Source organism: Anolis sagrei, chromosome 13, assembly GCF_037176765.1.
Source record: "Anolis sagrei isolate rAnoSag1 chromosome 13, rAnoSag1.mat, whole genome shotgun sequence".
NCBI lineage: Eukaryota > Metazoa > Chordata > Lepidosauria > Squamata > Dactyloidae > Anolis > Anolis sagrei.
The window spans coordinates 2,229,827-2,244,591 of record NC_090033.1 but is presented as its reverse complement, the minus strand read 5'-3'; the positions used below and the strand labels follow the sequence as shown (position 1 = coordinate 2,244,591).

The following is a 14,765-nucleotide window of genomic DNA, read 5'->3' as shown; positions in this document are numbered from 1 at the left end:
GGTGCTCAGATACCCTTTTCTCACCAAGATTTGGAAACTTTGCTCAACCTTCTCTATGTCTTTACCAGATGCCCGTATCTCCTTCCCTATTACGTGCTATATATTCCCAGCTTTCCCCTTTTTCCTCGCACTGACTCACCGACACCATGAGCTTTGAGGCAAAATATGTTGGCGTATTTAATTATTCATCTCATTTTAGTGGGAAAAGTATTTTTAAAATATTGTAAATATTTATTTCAAGAGGCATTCACGTCCGTGCCTGTCTTTTCCCCAAACGGGGCACATAAAGCCTGACGGAAAGCCAATCATAGAATCCTAGAATCAAAGAGTTGGGAGAGACCTCATGGGCCATCCAGTCCACCCCCATTCTGCCAAGAAGCAGGAATGTTGCATTCAAATCACCCCCGACAGATGGCCATCCAGCCTCTGCTTAAAAGCTTCCAAAGAAGGAGCCTCCACCACACTCCCTCCGGGGCAGAGAGTTCCACTGCTGAATGGCTCTCACACTCAGGAAGTTCTTCCTCATGTTCAGATGGAATCTCCTCTCTTGTAGTTTGAATTGCGGAGAATGAATCATAATAAAGTGTCGGAAAGTTTTAAAAAAATGTTTAATAAGCCATCCAGTTGAAACATTAATATGACCTCAAGTTAAAAGCATGGCCATAACATGCAGAACGCGCACCAGATGCATGCACAGGCTGGAACTCCATGCTGGGCTCCGATTGGTGCAGCCGGGAATGGCATTGGCCTTTTTGGCCGCCGCATCACACTCTTGGCTCATCTTGTGGATCCCTTTTTCATGGATTTGCGTGGATTTTTTTTCCAAGTGTGTGCCACCTAATCAATATAAATGCATTTCAATTTTTGCTGCCAATACGTAGTATGATAGATATCGCCTTCTTGCAAGGATTATTGTTAGTTTTGGCCCAGTTAATCTGATCAAGGTATTGTTTCTTTGGGGGAGAAGCTAGGGCACCGCTGCCAAGCTCGTCCGAAAAGTTCGCAACTATCAGAAAAGCAAAGAAAGGAAGGGGGGGAAGGAAGGAGGGAGGGAGGGAAGGAAGGAAAGAAGGAGGGAAGGAAGGAGACTGAAATGGAGGGAGGGAGGGAGAAAAAGAAGGGAGAGAGGGAGGAAAGAAAGAAAGATAGAAAGGGGAGAAGGCAGGAAGGGAAAAAGAAGGTAGAGAGGGAGTGAGAAAGAAAAAGAAGGGAAGAAAGAAAGATAGAAATGTGAGAGGGAAGGAGAGGAGGGAAGGGAAGGGAAGGGAAGGGAAGGGAGGAAGGAAGGAAGGAAGGAAGGAAGGAAGGAAGGGGAGGGAGGGAGGGAGGGAGGGAGGGAGGGAGGGAGAAAAAGAAGGGAGAGAGGGAGGAAGGAGGAAAAGAAAGAAAGATAGAAAGGGGAGACGGAAGGGGAGAAAGTAGTAAGAGAAAAAGAAGGGAAGGAGGGAAGAAAGAAAGATAGAAATGTGAGAGAGAAAGAGAGAAGGAATGGGGAGATAGAAGGGAGGGAGGGAGAAAGAAAAGGAAGGGAAGGAGGGAAGGAAGTGAGAGAGAAGGAGAGAAAGAAGTAAGGAAGAAAAAGAAGGGAGGGAGGGATGGAGGGAGAGAGGAAAGAAAGAAAGAAAGAAAGAAAGAAAGAAAGAAAGGTGAGAGGGAAGGAAAGGGAGATAGAAGGAGGAAGGGAAGAAGGAAGAAGGAAGGGAAGAAAAGAAGGGGGAAGTAGGGAGGGAAGAAAGAAAGAAAGAAAGAAAGAAAGAAAGAAGAGAGGGAAGGAAAAGGAGACAGAAAGGGAGGGAGGGAGGGAGGGAGGAAGAAGGAAGGGAAGAAAAGAAGGAAGGAAGTAGGGAGGGAGGGAAGGAGGGAAGGAAGGAAGGAAGGTGAGAGGGAAGAAAAGGGAGATAGAAAGGGAGGGAGAGAGAAAGAAAGAAAGAAAGAAAGAAAGAAAGAAAGAAAGAAAGAAGAGATTGAGGGAAGGAAGATAGAAAGATAGAAAAGAAGGGAGGGAGGGAGGGAGGGAGGGAGGAGGGAAGGAAGGCAGGCTGAAAGGGAGGAAAGGAGAAAAAGTAGGGAGAGAGGGAGAGAGGGAGGGAGGAGGAAAAGAAAGAAAGATAGAAAGGGGAGAAGGAAGGGGAGAAAGTAGTAAGGGAAAAAGAAAGAAAGAAAAAGGAAGAAAGAAAGATAGAAATGTAAGAGAGAAGGAATGGGGAGGTAGAAGGGAGGGAGGAAGAAAGAAGGAAGGAAGGGAGGGAGGGAGGGAGGGAGAAGGAGAGAAAGAAGTAAGGAATAAAAAGAAGGGAGGGAGGGAGGGAGGGAGGGAGGAAGAAAGAAAGAAGGAAAGAAAGGTGAGAGTGAGAAATGAGAGAGAAGTAGAGAAAGAAGTAAGGGAAAAAAGAAGGGAGGGAGGGAGGGAGGAAAGAAGGAAGGAAGGAAGGAAAGAAAGAAAGGTGAGAGGGAAAGAAAGGGAGATAGAAGGAGGAAGGGAAGAAGAAAGAAGGAAGGGAAGGAAAGAAGGGGAAGTAGGGAGGGAAGAAAGAAAGAAAGAAAGAAAGAAAGAAAGAAGAGAGGGAAGGAAAGGGAGACAGAAAGTAAGGGAGGGAGGAAGAAAGAAGAAAGGGAAGAAAAAAGGAAGGAAGGAAGGAAGGAAGGAAGGAAGGAAGGAAGGAAGGAAGGAAGGAAGGTGAGAGGGAAGAAAAGGGAGATAGAAAGGGAGGGAGGGAGAAAGAAAGAAGAGATTGAGGGAAGGAAGATAGAAAAGAAGGGAGGGAGGAGGGAAGGAAGGAAGGAAAAAGAGGAGAGAAGGAAGAAGGAAGGAAAAAAGAAAAGAAAGACAAGAGTTGGTCATTGGTAGGAGCCCTTTCTCCTCATTTGCTGCTCCTGCTCCCTTGACCCTCCCTGAAGTTTTCAGAGTCAGCAGCAGCAGCAGCAAGGAGAGAAGCAGGCGGGGTGGTGTTTTCTGAAGCCACTCCTGCCAAGAAGGATTTACTGCCTGGGAAAAGAAGCAGAAGAGAAAGAGAGAGATTTCCCAACTGCGCAAGAAGGAAACCACCGGGAGTGGGTGCCTCTCTCTGGAGTTCGAGGCCGGCCTGGCCCCCTTGACTATGACCCCGTGGAGACTCCGGCTCTGCCTTCCCACCTTTGAGGCTTTGGGCTTGAGGTAGCTGCTGGAAGGGGCTGCCATGGGCTCTTCTTCTTCTTCCCAAGCCCTGCTGTGTCTTCTCTTCCTTCACGTCGCTCTGGGAGAAACCCTCCTTCCGAGAGGTGAGTCCTTCTTGAAAGCCTTGGTCTCTCCTCCAGGTTTGCTTCTCTGCCCTTTGGGTGCCTTCCAAAGTCAATACCAAGAGGAGTCGGGTAAGAATGTGCTGATGTTTGCACACAGGTGCAAAGAGTCTTTGCAAAAGGTGCTCCTGAACATCTGTAGGATAATCCGTGGTCTTCCGCATCACACTCTTCTTGTTTAGCTTGCGTTCTACTACGTAAGTCTCCTCAATCCTTTTCGTATTGCTTTGAGACACATTTTCTATATCCGTAGATGACATCTCGGTACCCGATACTTTCATTTCGAGACATTAACTACCACTTCATACTCTTCTCATGCTCAAGTACATCATACCCTTCTTGTTAGCATCATACTCTTCTTGTTTAACTTGTGCTCTACTACATAAGTCTCCTCAATCCTTTTCGTATTGCTTCGAGACACATTTTCTATATCCGTAGATGACATCTCGATACCTGGTTCTTTCGTTTCGAGGCATTAACTACCACTTCATACTCTTCTCATGCTCGACTACATCATACCCTTCTTGTTAGCATCATACTCTTCTTGTTTAGCTTGCACTCTACTACGCAAGTCTCTTCGATCCTCTTGTATTCCTTTGAGACAGATTTTCTATATCCGTAGATGACATCTCGGTACCCGATTCTTTCGTTTTGAGGCATTAACTCCCACTTCATACTCTTCTCATGCTCGACTACATCATACCCTTCTTGTTAGCATCATACTCTTCTTGTTTAACTTGTGCTCTACTACGTAAGTCTCCTCGATCCTTTTCCTATTGCTTCGAGACAGATTTTCTATATCCGTAGATGACATCTCGGTACCAGATTCTTTCGTTTTGAGGCATTAACTACCACTTCAGGGTTTGTGTCAAGCCTCATACTCTTCTTGTTTAGCTTGCACACTACTACAGCATACTCTCCTTGCTACGCATCATACTCTTCTTGTTTAGCTTGTCTCTACTACGTAAGTCTCCTTGATCCTTTTCGTATTGCTTTGAGACAGATTTTCTATATCCGTAGATGACAACTCGGTACCTGATTCTTTCGTTTCAAGGCATTAACTACCACTTCATACTCTTCTTGTTTAGCTCGCACTCAACTACATCATACTCTTCTTGCTACGCATCATACTTTTCTTGTTTAGCTTGTACTCTACTACGCAAGTCTCCTCAATCCTTTTCATATTGCTTCGAGACACATTTTCTATATCCGTAGATGACATCTCGGTACCCAATTCTTTCGTTTCGAGGCGTTAACTACCACTTCATACTCTTCTTGTTTAGCTTGCACTCGACTACATCATACCCTTCATGTTACGCATCATACTCTTCTTGTTTAGCTTGCGCTCTACTACGTAAGTCTCCTCGATCCTTTTCCTATTGCTTCGAGACAGCTTTTCTATATCCGTATATGACATCTCGATACCTGGTTCTTTCGTTTTGAGGCGTTGACTACCACTTCGGGCTTTGTGTCAAGCCGCATACTCTTCTTGTTTAGCTTGTCTCTACTGCGTAAGTCTCCTCGATCCTTTTCGTATTGCTTTGAGACAGATTTTCTATATCCGTAGATGACATCTCGGTACCGGATTTTTCGTTTCGAGGCATTAACTACCACTTCATACTCTTCTTGTTTAGTTTGCGCTCTACTACATCATACCCTTCTTGTTACGCATCATACTCTTCTTGTTTAACTTGTGCTCTACTACGCAAGTCTCCTCGATCCTTTTCGTATTGCTTCGAGACACATTTTCTATATCCATAGATGACATCTCGGTACCAGATTCTTTCGTTTCGAGGCGTTAACTACCACTTCAGGCTTTGTGTCAAGCCTCATACTCTTCTTGTTTAGCTTGCACTCTACTACGTAAGTCTCCTCGATCCTTTTCCTATTGCTCCGAGAAAGCTTTTCTATATCCGTAGATGACATCTCGGTACCAGATTCTTTCGTTTCGAGGCGTTAACTACCACTTCATACTCTTCTTGTTTAGCTTGCGCTCTACTACATAAGTCTCCTCGATCTTTTTCCTATTGCTTCGAGAAAGCTTTTCTATATCCGTAGATGACATCTCGATACCGGATTCTTTCGTTTCGAGGCGTTAACTATCACTTCGGGTTTTGTGTCAAGCCTCATACTCTTCTTGTTTAGCTTGTCTCTACTACGTAAGTCTCCTCGATCCTTTTCATATTGCTTCTAGACAGCTTTTCTATATCTTTTCTATAGAATCAGAAAGAATCAGGTATCATCTACGGATATAGCTTTTCTATATCCGTAGATGATACCCGATTCTTTCGTTTCGAGGCGTTGACTACCACTTCGGACTTTGTGTCAAGCCTCATACTCTTCTTGTTTAGCTTGTCTCTACTATGTAAATCTCCTCAATCCTTTTAGTATTGCTTCGAGACAGTTTTTCTATATCCGTAGATGACATCTCGAGACCCAATTCTTTCGTTTCGAGGTGTTAACTACCACTTCATACTCTTCTTGTTTAGCTTGCGCTCGACTACATCATACCCTTCTTGTTACGCATCATACTCTTCTTGTTTAGCTTGTGCCCTACTACATAAGTCTCCTCGATCCTTTTCGTATTGCTTTGAGACAGCTTTTCTATATCCGTAGATGACATCTCGATACCGGATTCTTTCGTTTCGAGGCGTTAACTACCACTTCGGGCTTTGTGTCAACCCTAGAATCACAACCAAATCCCATTCTGTCCTTACAGGGAGGCACAATCCAAGCCTGAGAGTCTGGTGGCATCTCCTTCTCTGGAGGTTCTGAAACAGACCGTGGCTATCTGTCGGGAGGGCTTTGATGGTGCCCTTCCTGCCGGGCAGAATGGGGTTTGGACTGGATGGCTTTTGTGGTCTCTTCTAAACTCTACGTACTAAGGATAGGCATGGGCAGACTTCTGACCTCAAGAGTCCAACTGAGGTTTTGAAACAGAGGCCGGATGGCCATCTGTCGGGAGGGCTTTGATGGTGCCCTTCCTGCCTGGCAGAATGGGGTTTGTACTGAATGGCTTTTGGGGTCTCTTCTAAACTCTACCTAGTAAGGACAGGCATGGGCAGACTTCAGACCTCAAGAGTTCAGCGGAGGTTTTGAAACAGTAGCCGGATGGCCATCTGTCGGGAGTGCTTTGATGGTGCCCTTTCTGCCAGGCAGAATGCGCTTTGAACTGGATGGCTTTTGGGGTCTCTTCTAAACTCTACATAATAAGGACAGGCATGGGCAGACTTCAGACCTCAAGAGTCCAGCTCAGGTTTTGAAACAGAGGCCGGATGGCCATCTGTTAGGAAGGCTTTGATGGTGCCCTTCCTGCCTGGCAGAATGGGGTTTGGACTGGATGGCTTTTGGGGTTTCTTCAAAACTCTACATAATAAGGACAGGCATGGGCAGACTGCAGACCTCAAGAGTCCAGCTGAGGTTTTGAAACAGAGGCCGGATGGCCATCTGTCGGGAGGGCTTTGATGGTGCCCTTCCTGCCTGGCAGAATGGGGATTGAACTGGATGGCTTTTGGGGTCTCTTCTAAACTTTACACACTTGGTAATGGAGCAATGGATTCCAATTGCAGGAAAAAAAGAAGTTCACCTAAATATTACATAATAATAATAATAATAATAATAATAATAAGATAATTAAATTATTATTATTATTATTATTATTATTTAATTATCTAATTTTTGCCCTGCTTGGGTGCAAGTTGGAAGAGTTAGGGCTCACAAATAAGCAGCCAAAGCTGTTCAGGAGTGGAATATCCTGCAGGGAAAAAGAAGTTCACCTAAATATTACAAAATAATAATAATAATTATTATTATTATTAGGTAATTATCTAATTTTTGCCCTGCTTGGGTGCAAGTTGGAGGAGTTAGGATTCACGGATAAGCAGTAAAAGCTGTTCAGGAGTGGAATATCCTGCATGAGAATCCAAGGGAGGTTTTGAAACAGAGGCCGGATGGCCATCTGTCGGGAGTGCTTTGATTGTTTCCTCCTGCCAAGCAGGATAGATTTGGACAGGGAGAAGACTATATTAAAATGACCACTCCCAGAATCCACCATGGGAGAATTTGCTGGGTGGAAAAGGAACCTTTTCACAATGATAATAATAATAATAATAATAATTATTATTATTATTATTATTATTAGGTAATTATCTAATTTTTGCCCTGCTTGGGTGAAAGTTGGAAGAGTTAGGGCTTACAAATAAGCAGCCAAAGCTGTTCAGGAGTGGAATATACTGCATGAGAATCCAAGGGAGGTTTTGAAACAGAGGCCGGATGGCCATCTGTTGGGAGTGCTTTGATTGTTTCCTCCTGCCAGGCAGAATAGGGTTGGACAGGGAGAAGACTATATTAAAATGACCACTCCCAGAATCCACCGTGGGAGAATTTGCTGGGCGGAAAAGGAACCTTTTCGCAATGTAAATAATAATAATTATAATTATAATTATTATTATTATTATTAGGTAATTATCTAATTTTTGCCCTGCTTGGGTGCAAGTTGGAAGAGTTAGGATTCACGGATAAGCAGCCAAAGCTGTTCAGGAGTGGAATATCCTGCATGAGAATCCAAGGGAGGTTTTGAAACAGGGGCCGGATGGCCATCTGTCGGGAGTGCTTTGATTGTTTCCTCCTGCCAAGCAGAATAGATTTGGACAGGGAGAAGACTATATTAAAATGACCACTCCCAGAATCCACCATGGGAGAATTTGCTGGGTGGAAAAAGAACCTTTTCGCAATGTAAATAATAATAATTTTTATTATTATTATTATTATAATTATTATTATTAGGTAATTATCTAATTTTTGCCCTGCTTGGGTGAAAGTTGGAAGAGTTAGGATTCACGGATAAGCAGTAAAAGCTGTTCAGGAGTGGAATATCCTGCATGAGAATCCAAGGGAGGTTTTGAAACAGAGACCGAATGGCCATCTGTTGGGAGTGCTTTGATTGTTTCCTCCTGCCGGGCAGAATAGGGTTTGACAGGGAGATGACTATATTAAAATGACAACTTCCTGAATCCACCGTGGGAGAATTTGCTGGGTGGAAAAGGAACCTTTTTGCAATGTTTACCCCAAAAGAGGGTAACCTGACCCGGTTAGTTAGCATTGGATTCCTTGCAGCTGGAAAAGAGGGACTTTTTGTTTATCCATCCATCCCAATAAATACCTCTCTCTCTCTTTCTCTCTGACCGCCTTGGGTTTATCTAATCATGTTGTGCTTTTGTGCTCCGCAAATTGCTATTTTGCTTGCTGGACGCGTCCCACGGCGTGAGATTTGGCCGGAATTTGCAACGCGGTCCAAATGGTTGCAAAAGGAAAACACTCGAGCTTCTGTTTCGGAGGCTTTTCTGGAAAAGTTGAGGCTAAGTCCTGGCGAGGCTGCGACGTCGAAAACCCAGATCCAAAAAAACCCCAAAGCCAGCTGGCACTGGATTTGCACTTCTTCGGTTAGGAAGAAACCGCCCTGCTTTGACATTGGGAGGGATCTGACAGCTTAATTCTGGCACGAACACGAATCCCCGGGCATCACAAACCTGGAGAGAGCCACGAAATCCGAGGCTTCTGCCAACGTGGGCCAGTCGAGGCTTGCGACGGAAATGGCCTTGCCCAATCTGACGAACCAGCTCGACATTGATTTATTCCAACTGCGTTTACAGCCTGACCCTCAAGTCAGCCCAGTAAACAGATTTAAATATTATATACGTAAAGGTAAAGGTTTCCCCTCGACATTAAGTCTAGTCGTGTCCGACTCTAGGGGTTCTAAGCTGGAGAACCGGCGTTGTCCATAGACTCCTCCAAGGTCATGTGGCCAGCATGACTGCATGGAGCATCATTATCATCCCGCAGAAGCAATTGAACTCACTTCAGTGCACTGTCCCACGGTTTTTAGGCACAGCCTTCAAGGGCAGCCCCAAATACAGAGCCATTGCAGTAGTCCAGCCAATAGATTAATAGGAGCGTAGACCACTGAACTTCATTAAGGGGTCACAGCATTAGGAAGGTTGAGAAGCACTGCCATCGCGTCAGCCAGAGGATATAGAGAATTCCTACAGATTTGGTTTTCAAGGGCAACCCCTTACAGATCCATTGAGGTAGTCTAGCCAATAGATTAATAGGAGCATAGGCCACTGAACGGCATTAAGGGGTCACGGCATTAGGAAGACTGAGAAGCACTGCCATCGCATCACCTGGAGGATATAGAGAATTCCTACAGATTTGGTTTTCAAGGGCAGCCCCTTACAGATTCATTGAGGTAGTCTAGCCAATAGATTAATAGGAGCATAGACCACTGAACTGCATTAAGGGGCCATGGCATTAGGAAGGTTGAGAAGCACTGCCATTGCATCTCCTGGAGGACATTGAGAATTCCTACAGATTTGGCCTTTAAGGGCAGCCCCATACAGAGCCGTTGCAGTAGTCTAGCCAACAGATTAATAGGAGCATGGACCACTTCCTGCACTGCCTTCAAGGGCAGCCCCATGCAGAGCCATTGCAATAGTCTAGCCAACCGATTATTAGGAGCATGGAGCACTTCCTGCACTGCCATCAAGAGCAGCCCCACACAGAACCATTGCAGTAGTCTGCCTTCAAGGGCAGCCCCATACAGAGCCATTGCAGTAGCCTAGCCAACAGATTGATAGGAGCATGGACCACTGAACTGCACTGCCTTCAAGCGTAGCCCCATACGGATCCATTGCAGTAGTCTAGCCAACAGATTAATAGGAGCAGGGACCACTTCCTGCACTGCCTTCAAGGGCAGCCCCATACAGAGCCACTGCAGTAGTCTAGTCAACTGACTATTAGGAGTATGGACCACTTCCTGCACTGCCTTCAAGGGCAGCCCCATACAGAACCATTGCAGTAGTCTAGCCAACTGATTGGGAGAATCGACCACTTCCTGCACTGCGTTCAAGGACAGCCCCATACAGAGCCGTTGCAGTAGTCTAGCCAACAGATTAATAGGAGCAGGGACCACTTCCTGCACTGCCTTCAAGGGTAGCCCCATACAGAGCTATTGCAGTAGTCTAGCCAACAGATTAATAGGAACATGGACCATTTCCTGCACTGCCTTCAAGGGCAGCCCCATACAGAGCTATTGCAGTAGTCTAGCCAACAGATTAATAGGACCATGGACTATTTCCTGCACTGCCTTCAAGGGCAGCCCCATACAGAGCCATTGCAGGAGTCCAGCCAACAGATTAACAGGCATTGAGGGGTTGCGGCATTAGAAAGGTTGAGAAACACTAGTCTACACTGACCCTATAACGCAGTTTCAAACTGTATTGAATGGCAGTAAGGATTTAGCCTGTGTTAGATAAGAGGAAGCAGCAATGACATGGTGAGTGGTTGGTAGAAAAACAGCACCATGTGGGCATCCAGGGTGCATTTAGTGCCATACTTTTGTGCTTTCTGTGTGTGTGCGCGCATGTGTGTTTATGCTCTTCCCAGCATTGCTTTGGTCATGGGTTTGGTATGTCTGGTTAATAAAAACCGTGAAACGGAACACCTTGTGTTGCCACAATGCGGCAGTTAGATACGGTTGGATGCCTGGCATCACAGCCCGATTTTCAACCACATCTGTTGCTGCCCTTGGAGACATTCGTGTCGTCTCTTGCCCAGAGGAGAAGTTACCACAACCCGTTCCAATTTATACAATCTGAAGAGAAACCAGAGTATAAACTCCCAAATGTCAAGGTCTATTTTCCCCAAACTCCACCAGTGTTCACATTTCGGCATTTTGAGTATCTGTGCCAAGTTTGGTCCAGATCTATCATTGTTTGAGTCCACAGTGCTCTCTGGATGTGGGTGAACTAGAACTCCCAAACTCAAGGTCAGTGCCCAACCAAACCCTTCCAGTATTTTCTGCTGGTCATGGGAGACCTGTGTGCCAAGTTTGGTTCAATTCCATCGTTGATGGAGTACAGAATGCTCTTTGATTGTAGGCGAACTATAAATCCCAGAAACTACAACTCCCAAATTACAAAGTCTGTTTTCCCCAAACTCCACCAGTGTTCACATTTGGGCATATTGAGTATCCGTGCCAAGTTTGGTCCAGATCCATCTTGGTTTGAGTCCACAGTGTTCTCTGGATGTAGGTGAACTACAACTCCCAAACTCAAGGTCAAAACCCAGCGAACACTAATGGTCATGGGTGTTTTGTGTGCCAAGTTTGGTTCAATTACATTGTTGGTGGAGTTCACAATGCCCTTAGATTCCATCGTTGATGGAGTTCAGAATGCTCTTTGATTGTAGGCGAACTATAAATCCCAGAAACTACAACTCCCAAATAACAAAGTCTGTTTTCCCCAAACTCCACCAGTGTTCACATTTGGGCATATTGAGTATCCGTGCCAAGTTTGGTCCAGATCCATCATGGTTTGAGTCCACAGTGTTCTCTGGATGTAGGTGAACTACAACTCCCAAACTCAAGGTCAAACCCCAGCAAACACTAACGGTCATGGGTGTTTTGTGTGCCAAGTTTGGTTCAATTCCATTGTTGGTGGAGTTCACAATGCTCTTAGATTCCATCGTTGATGGAGTTCAGAATGCTATTTGATTGTAGGTGAACTATAAATCCCAGCAAATCCTAATGGTCATGGGAGTTCTGTGTGCCAAGTTTGGTTCAATTCCATTGCTGGTGGAGTTCACAATGCTCTTAGATTGTAGGTGAACTATAAATCCCAGCAACTACAACTCCCAAATGTCAAGCTCTATTTTCTAGTGTTCACATTTGGGGATATTGAGTATCTGTGTCATGTTTGGTCCAGATCCATCCTTGTTTGAGTCCATAGTTCTGTCTGAATACAGGTGAACTACAACTCCCAAACTCAAGTTCAATGCCCACCAAACTCTTCCAGCATTTTCTCTTCGTCATGGGAGTTCTGTGTGCCAATTCTGGATCAAATCCATCGTTGGTGGAGTCCAGAATGCTCTTTTACTGTAGGTGAACTACAACTCCCAAATGTCAAGATCTATTTTCCCCAAACTCCAACAGTGTTCACATTTGGGCATATTGAGTATTCTTGGTCCAGATCTATCATTGTTTGAGTCCACAGTGTTCTCTGGATGTAGGTGAACTACAACTCCCAAACTCAAGGTCAGTGCCCTCCAAACTTTGTTGTTCATGGGAGTTCTGAGTGCAAAAATTTAGTTCAATTCAAACGTTGGTGGAGTTCAGAATACTCTTTGATTGTAGGTAAACTATAAATCCCAGCAACTACAACTCCCAAATGACAAAATCAACCCCACCTGTATTCAAATTTGGGGGTATTGACTGTTTGAGGCAAGTGTGAATGTTGCAATTGGCATCAAATGGCATTGCAGCTTCAAAGCCTGGCTGCTTACTGCCTGGGGTGGATTCTATGATTTGACTTGCCTAGTTTCCAACAGACCCCTCAACCTCTGAACATGCAGGCGAAATGTCAGGAGAGAATGCTTCTGCAACATGGCCATACAGCTTGAAAAACCTACAACAGCCCAATAATGTTATGGTTGGAGGTCACCACAACATGTGGAACTGTGTTAAAGGGTCGCGGCATTCGAATGATTGACAATCACTGATCTTGTCCAACTCCACTCTGGCAGGCAGGCAGACACCATCGAAGCCTTCCCGACAGATAGCCATCCATCTTGAGCTTAAAAACCTCCCGACTCCCAGGAAGCAGCAAATCCCACTGTAGTTACAAAACGGGATGTGAATTGCAGTCCTGGGGCCAAAAGTATTCATTTCGCGATCCAACTCCCCCGCATCCAGAGGCATTCCAAGCATGGCTAACCTGAGCCGGTTGCAAGTCATTTCCTCCGTTTCCTCTCCAGAATCGGGAAGATAACATCTGGAGGCGAGGTCTTTTCGGACTCGAAATCCCAAGGAAAGCTTGGACAGAACGTGGGTCTTGCGGGGGTGGCGCGCCTCTACAAGGGTTGAATGAAAAGTAATGCCTCCACCTTCATAACTCAACAGATGGCAGTACTGGGATGCAGCAGGTACTGGCTTGTTCAGCAGACTCTCCTCTACAGCTCCATTTTGGTGAGAAGCGTTAGCATTGAACGGTTGTGTTGTTAAAGTGAAAAGTAATGCCTCCACCTTCGTAACTCCTCAACAGATGGCAGTACTGGGATGCAGCAGGTACTGGCTTGTTCAGTAGACTCTCCTCTACAGTTCCATTTTGGCAGGAAGTCTTAGCAATGAACGGTTGTGTTGTTAAAGTGAAAAGTAATGCCTCCACCTTCGTAACTCCTCAACAGATGGCAGTACTGGGATGCAGCAGGTACTGGCTTGTTCAGTAGACTCTCCTCTACAGTTCCATTTTGGCAAGAAGCCTTAGCAGAAAAAGTAATGCCTCCACCTTCATAATTCATCAAAAGATGGCAGTACTGGGATGCAGCAGGTACTGGCTTGTTCAGTAGACCCTCCTCTACAGCTCCATTTTGGCAGGAAGCCTTAGCAATGAACGGTTGTGTTGTTAAAGTGAAAAGTAATGCCTCCGCCTTCGTAACTCATCAAAAGATGGCAGTACTGGGATGCAGCAGATACTGGCTTGTTCAGCAGACTCTCCTCTACAGCTCCATTTTGGTGAGAAACCTTAGCATTGAATGGATGTGTTGTTAAAGTGAAAAGTAATGCCTTCACCTTCGTAACTCATCAAAAGATGGCAGTGCTGGGATGCAGCAGGTACTGGCTTGTTCAGTAGACCCTCCTCTACAGCTCCATTTTGGTGAGAAACCTTAGCATTGAATGGATGTGTTGTTAAAGTGAAAAGTAATGCCTTCACCTTCGTAACTCATCAACAGATGGCAGTACTGGGTTGCGGCAGGTACTGGCTTGTTCAGTAGACTCTCCTCTACAGCTCCATTTTGGCGGGAAGCCTTACCATTGAACTGTTGTGTTGCCAAAGTGTGAAGTATGGGACCCTGCGCAGACAGTTGGTCAATGTGACTTAAGCAATGTGCAGTCATTGAATTCATGACAGAAAAAGGTGTCACCCCAAAGGAGATTCATCAGAGAATGCAAGCTGTTTGTGGTGATTGTGTGGATGTGAGTACTGTGCGTCGTTGGGCGAGTAAGTTTAAAGATGTTGAGGTGGGAACATCTGACTTACGTAACAAACAAAGAATTGGACATCCTGTGACAGCAACCACCGAGTTTCACAAGCAAAACGTTGACAGATTGATTCAGGACGATCGTCGTACCACTCAGGGAGAAATGTCAAGCGTAATCGGCATTTCTCAAGAACGTGTGGGTCACATTATTGCTTTGCTTGGCTATCGGAAGATCTGTGCATGATAGGTACACAGAAGAACTTCAGAGACTGGATCTCACCACCATACAGCATCCTCAATACATTTAACACCATCTGACTTCTGTCTGTTCCCGATAATGAAAGAAGATCTGCAGGGACATCATTAGGCTTCTGATGAAGACGTTGAGAGATCTGTGCACGATGGGTACCCAGGATGAGAGAACTATGAGACGCTGGTTGTGGAAACAGAGTGTC

General features: G+C 45.3%; 1 protein-coding gene across 1 annotated transcript in view; it reads left to right on the top strand.

Annotated features, from left to right (window-relative positions):
* Positions 1-2,883: 2,883 nt before the first annotated feature.
* Positions 2,884-14,765, top strand: part of VWA1 (von Willebrand factor A domain containing 1) — a 36,263-nt gene continuing 24,381 nt past the window's right edge. Inside the window, exon 1 of the mRNA XM_067472967.1 lies at positions 2,884-3,258. Coding sequence (XP_067329068.1) covers positions 3,177-3,258 — 82 coding nt within the window. The 5' untranslated portion in view covers positions 2,884-3,176. The remainder of the gene's footprint in view (positions 3,259-14,765) is intronic.